General features: G+C 36.4%; 1 protein-coding gene across 1 annotated transcript; it reads right to left on the reverse strand.

Annotated features, from left to right (window-relative positions):
• Positions 1-5,110: 5,110 nt before the first annotated feature.
• LOC108358204 (putative nuclease HARBI1) lies at positions 5,111-6,132 on the reverse strand. The gene is made up of 3 exons (XM_017609392.1): positions 5,783-6,132; positions 5,574-5,718; positions 5,111-5,500 (listed from the first exon to the last, which is right to left on the reverse strand). The coding sequence occupies exons 1-3, from the start codon at positions 5,810-5,812 to the stop codon at positions 5,415-5,417; spliced, it is 261 nt and encodes an 86-aa protein (XP_017464881.1). The 5' UTR covers positions 5,813-6,132; the 3' UTR covers positions 5,111-5,414.
• Between the last annotated feature and the right edge of the window lie 241 nt (positions 6,133-6,373).

Genomic DNA, 6,373 nt, shown 5'->3' on the forward strand with positions numbered 1-6,373 from the left:
CTACGTGCATTCATATATATACATATGTAGGTAGGTACCCGTCATGCGTCGCCTTATTTTTTTTCCCCTTCCCTATACTACCTATATCTTCCTTCTCACTCATGTAACGTTTTCACTTTTAAAAATTTCACTCTTCATTTTTGCGATACCGCCGCCTAAGAAGTTTCACTTCAAAAATTCAATTAAAGTTAATTTCCACTTAAATGAGTTTGGAGAAACGCAGACTTAGTCCTTTTGGAAACGATGCATTTTGAATTTCTCTTTCTTCTTATATCTCACTCATATATTCACAAAATGAGGACTTAGCAACTTTTTACTCTAAGCTAGCGATTTACTGCGTTTTCAATTATTTCCTTTTTCGTGTATTTAATTATCTCCAAATTTCCACTTATTAAAATACCCGCATATGTTGTGTATGCCCCAGTATTCTCTAATTGTCGTATTTATGGCTTTTGTAAATCGACGTCTTTAGCAAGGCACCGTGTGTGCAACCTTTTGTAAGGGAGAGTCAAATCTCTAATGTCGCTAGTGAGCAAACATTTAATTATAATTATTGAATCATGGAAATGGGGTAGGTTTTTCAAGTCTTTTAAATATTATTAAGATTTTTTCTGACTTATGAATAATTGCTTAATTTTACCTTTTTACGCGCCAAATAAATGAAGGTTTGAAATTTGCAACAACATCGATGTTAGCAGCTGATATAAAAACATGGATGTATCGATGTTTCTCCAGCTCTAGTTTGGAAATACCCATATGCACTTTTGTTCAAAGTATTGATGCCAATGTTTGCAATTTACTTTTAACGATACGATTTGTCGAGGTCTAAGATAAAGATTTTTGTGGTTTGCAGTAACGATTGTGTTATTCGGTAACTCTTTTTTAACGACACTAAACAGATGACATTTTCTTTTTATTTAAATAAAAGAAAGGTGGCATCACAGCTTAACGAAACGTCAAAAAATGCGAAAAGCACAAAGAAGAATGACGAAAAACAAATAAATTCCTTGCTTGCAAAGTGGTATACACATAGTTTTCTGGATATTTTAATATATTTTTACAAAAAGTAAGTAAATTCAACAATTTTTATTGAGCTCGAGGCCGTTTTTTAATGAAAACTTATTGTGGAAAAGCAACAATAATTTGAAAAAATGGTAGAAGTGATAACTATTTCGGAAATCACCACATTTCCTCATCAGATTTCTTTCAGTAGGATTCGAACCAACGATCCCACTGACTCAGCCAGTTGCCTACGCACTGTGCTAAGTTCGCCTTGTTAATTCTTGTTGCTTATTTCCAATATTTAACTTGCTAAGCCAGCTAGAATAAAGCGCAGCTATTCCGCTGCAATTCACTTGATCGTGTGGTTGTTGGTTTTTGTTAATATTTTCTATTATTAGAATGTTTAACTTTTAGGTGTGCTCATCCTTAAGTTATTTGTTTTTGTTATTTTATGGCCTTATAACAATTATATTCAACAATTTTTATTGAGCTCGAGGCCGTTTTTAATGAAAACTTATTGTGGAAAAGCAACAATAATTTGAAAAAATGGTAGAAGTGATAGCTATTTCGGAAATCACCACATTTCCTCATCAGACTTCTTTCAGTAGGATTCGAACCGACGATCCCACTGACTCAGCCAGTTGCCTACGCACTGTGCTAAGTTCTGCCTTGTTAATTCTTGTTGCTTATTTCCACTATTTCACTTGCTAAGCCAACTACAATCAAGCGCAGCTATTCCGCTGCAATTCACTTGATCGAGTGGTTGTTGGTTTTGTTGGTTTTTGTTATTATTTTCTATTGTTAGAATGTTTAACTTACTCGAGCTCAATAAAAATTGTTGAATATAATTGTTATAAGGCCATAAAATAACAAAAACAAAAAGTAAGTAAAATAAAACGGTTATTTATTTTGTATTATTAGACATAACCATTTTCGCATATTATAGAATGGCTCCGTCAGTACACAGTGTTCAAAAGAGAAGCCGGACCACAGCAGAACAACTAAGTCGCATGGTGGACTTTTTGACGGAAACGCCGGGATTGGCTGGATCAAGGTTCCAGAAGCTTCATGGCAAATCGGTCTGCGACAAGGAGTGGAGTGAACTAGCGTCTATGCTGAATAGCCTTGGTGGCATGATACAATAATTTTTAGAAGGTAGTTTCACTTCAAAATTTTTGACATAAGCCGTGTCTGTGACAAACACGCAATGTGGCCACTGCTACGATATAGAACTTGGGGATTTTCGCTTGTTATTTTAGATATTTTTTAACAGAACATATAGAAAGATTTATATGTTTCATAACTGATCACTTAATTTTGAATATAAATATACGTATTTAATACATACATTTTTGCCACTGCTAATCACATGAATAAAAATCATAAAAAGGGTTGGCTTTCCTTTATGGCCGTTCGTTAAAGGGGCGGTGGGCGTGGCACCTCTAACCTACCTTTTTTGAGAGGGAATGAACCGCCATTGACAAAAATGCAACCCCCGACCACCTAGGTCCCCTATGGTTCCCTAGGGACCCCTTAGAAAAATTGCCAAAAAGCACAATTTTCATTTGCGTTTATTCGCTTGAAATATGTTAAATATTCATTTGCACAATACATTTTTATATACACATTTTTATACACACCAGTACCAAAATAGACAACACTGGGGCGGCAGCCCCAGGTTTACCACACAGAAAGGGAATTCTAGTTACCTCATCCTTTCCCAAGGTTACATCACTGGGGCGGTAGCCCCAGTTAGGTCACACAGAAAGGAGAATTCTACATAATAAGGGTTATAATCCCTAAGCGCGGCCGAAGGCCGCCTACGCAGAAAGGAATTCTACGCAAAAATACTGTGGACGCAAGTAAAAATTGCGATTTTTGGCCATTTTTCTAAGGGGTCCGTAGAGAACCATAGGGGGCCTAGGTGGTCGGGGGTTGCATTTTTGTCAATGGCGGTTCATGCCCTCTCCAAAAAGGTCGGTTGGAGGTGCCACGCCCACTCCCCCTTCGCCCACCGCACCTTTAACGAACGGCCATAATGGAAAGTTTCCCCCATAAAAATGAAAATATAACGGCAATATTTCTTGTTTATAATGGATTAGATCCATCGCACACCAAGGACTTTATCGACCGCCGATTTAGATGGGCTCGCTAGTCTTTCCATTGCACCACAACTTATTGGTCGGAGCGATTAAGCTGGTGTAGTGTGCGCACCTCCATACATCTTCATGTACATATTTCAAGCGAGCCCTATTATTTAAATAGGCGGCCGATAAACTCTGTGGTATGCGGTGGCTCTTATAGCTGTATCCTTACACCTATTCCGTGTGTTGCAATATCCACGAAAGCAGCAGTTAACTTTGTATGAAGAAAAATAAGGTGGATTTTTTTTTGAAAAAGTTGGTACAACAAAAAATTGAAACACGTTTTCTGTCAACAGCTAACATGACGTATAAGAAGAAGAAGTGAAACTACCTTCTAAAAATTATTGTATCATGCTTGGTGGTTTGGTGAAGAACGTCGACCAATGGCGCACAGTATGTAAAAATTGTTTGGTAATTTAATACCACGTTTAAATTTTGTTTTGCAAAAACGTATGGGGGATTTGAAGAGCCGTACTAGCATTAAGGTGCATGATAGAAAAAAAGGGCAATGACGAGAAACAATCCCATTAATGAAGAGCCCACTGAGCTTGAGAGGCGTGTGCGCTTGTCGGTAGCGACTATGTGCAGGGCCATGAAACTGCCAGTGTGTATGAAGTGTGCCAGTGGAAGATGTAAAAAGCAAATAAATAGTTATGAATGGCACAGAAGTTAACAATTCTTCCCATCATTAGGAACTCCAACTGAGTGTGGAAGAGGGTGATGAAAGTGTCATCATCGAGATGCCATCTATTTCTCACGAAGTGAGCATTGAGATGTGCACATCGACTCCTATAACTCCTGCAGGAAAAACGCCACGTAGAGGTGCAAAAAAAGGCGTGTGGACGGTGGTACCGAGGCCCCATAAACATTTTTGGAAATTGCTAAGACCAAAGCAAATGCCTTAAAAGTAATTTACGCATTTGTAACTTTACATGAGTAAAATATTTTGACATAATTTTTTCGGTTCTTTTTCAACAGATGCCAGCAGATTCGAGTGCAGCGAATGTACAAATAACAAGTACACAAGGAGATGCTTTGAAGGTAATTTTTGGTACATACTAAAAAATAGTATTACATTCATATGCTCTTCCAACTGTTTTTAACTGAAACAAGTACGGCGAGTGTGCAGGTAACGAAATCGTTGGCCGAAGCTATGACCACAATCGGAGAAGGTTTAAAGGCATGTGTGGATGCCTTTAATAATTTAACAAACGCTATCTAACGCATGTAAATATTGTGTAGATATGTAGTTTTTGAAGTAATTTTTTGTTTTAATATTTATGTTAGTTTTAATCGTTTTTAATATAAGTTGAAGTTCTTTTTGGTTTTTATATTTATTTTAGAGTTAAGTTTTTATTTGATAGAGCATGAAATCCCTTTTTTTGAATTTATGTTAGAGTTAAGTTTTAATTCGTCATATCATGAAGTTAACTTTTTACATTTAGAATAACTGTTTAAGATATTCGAAGAAGAAGTTTTACATATTTGAATTGACATTTGACGTAGTACGTGGAGATCTTTATTTTTTTATAATAAACGAGTTATTTGAAGTTCTGTTGATTTTCAAATGAATTCAATGTTTACAAATTTAGTTGATAAAGAGGTATACGGTACTTACCGCATGTAATATATACCACATATATTTCTTATATACAATAAGTAATGAAATTTCATTTTGTGAATTCATGTTTTAATTTTGTGATGCGCCTGTAACTTGAACGTGCTTTTACGTGGTGTTTTAACCCACGCCATATTATAGAAACTGATCTGTGATTACATACTGAGATCTGTCTTTTGATGGACCCTATATTTAATGAATATTTACATATATAATTCTAGACTTTAAAAAAATGTACTCAAATTAAAGACAAAATAAGACTCAAGTTATTGATACTAGAGTTTTTATTTACATAAAAATGTTAAATAAAAGCCAAAATAATTTTGTTGTATTCCTTCTGAATTTTTATTTATCAACGTTTTTTTTCATGTAAAATAATTTTCAATTAGCCGGTTTTGGCCGCGTTTGGCCGTTGAAGACGGCGCGTCTTGATTTACATTACTGATATTTGTCCTTGGCTGTAGGAACTCAGTCTCGGGATAGTATGTTTAGTCACCCAATCGCAAGTTATGCAACACTGTGCATGCATTTACTACTTTTCCAGTAAATCCAGGATCATACAAAAGAGTCCTTTGCTGAGATAAGCATCCCAAAGTTCCTTTGAGAACGCCAAAAAGTCTCTCTACTGGGTTTAGAGCTTTGCGCAATGCCTAATTGTAGCGGAATTTAGGACTCCCTTCTGGTTGGTTCGGTAGAGGAGTCATCAACCACGGCTCCAAAGGATATCCTGAGTCACCTGCAAATATATATTCGACATTTTCAATGAAATTGATTTTAATAAATAAGTTTCAGTGGATTTAAAAGGTTACCAATTAAAAACATGTTATGGTTTCCATTTTCAAAATTTCGCTGCATAACTCTCCGGACTGCAGAGGAGCTCCAAATAAATGAATCGTGTCGCGCCCCTGGGTATTTAGCATTGACAGCCAAAATCTTTAGATTTGGATCACATATCTATATTTGTATAAAATAAAATTAATTCTCAGTAGTGTAACCCTTGAGCAAATTTTACTCTTACCATTTGCACATTGGTTGACATACGCTTCATGATTTTTTGGGCTCATGATTGACACGTGAGTGCAATCGATAGCCCCAATAGTACCTCCTACAAATGGGGAGGATGCTGAGGCGAAAATTTCTTTTGCAGCTTGCCGCTCTATTTGGGTCATTGGAAACCTAACCTTTTTCAAAAACATGGTGCGGTTTATTGCATCCGTTACGCGATGTATACAGCGACTTACGGACGACTGGTTCATGGATATCCCCCATTGCTCTCCGACGGGACGTTGATAACAGGCAGTTGCGAAGAATGGCAAGGCAGTTAGAACCTTTAAAATTTACAAAAGCATTTAAAATTTAAAAATACTTGAAAATTATATTATTTACCTGTTTCTCTGTCGTTATCGCTNGGTTCATGGATATCCCCCATTGCTCTCCGACGGGACGTTGATAACAGGCAGTTGCGAAGAATGGCAAGGCAGTTAGAACCTTTAAAATTTACAAAAGCATTTAAAATTTAAAAATACTTGAAAATTATATTATTTAACTGTTTCTCTGTCGTTATCGCTGTTATTCTTCGACCCCTTAATTGGCTATCAAGCTGGGAAAC

Source organism: Rhagoletis zephyria, unplaced genomic scaffold (genome assembly GCF_001687245.7).
Source record: "Rhagoletis zephyria isolate East Lansing unplaced genomic scaffold, Rhagoletis_zephyria_1.1 Rzeph_scaffold_00222, whole genome shotgun sequence".
Classification (NCBI taxonomy): domain Eukaryota; kingdom Metazoa; phylum Arthropoda; class Insecta; order Diptera; family Tephritidae; genus Rhagoletis; species Rhagoletis zephyria.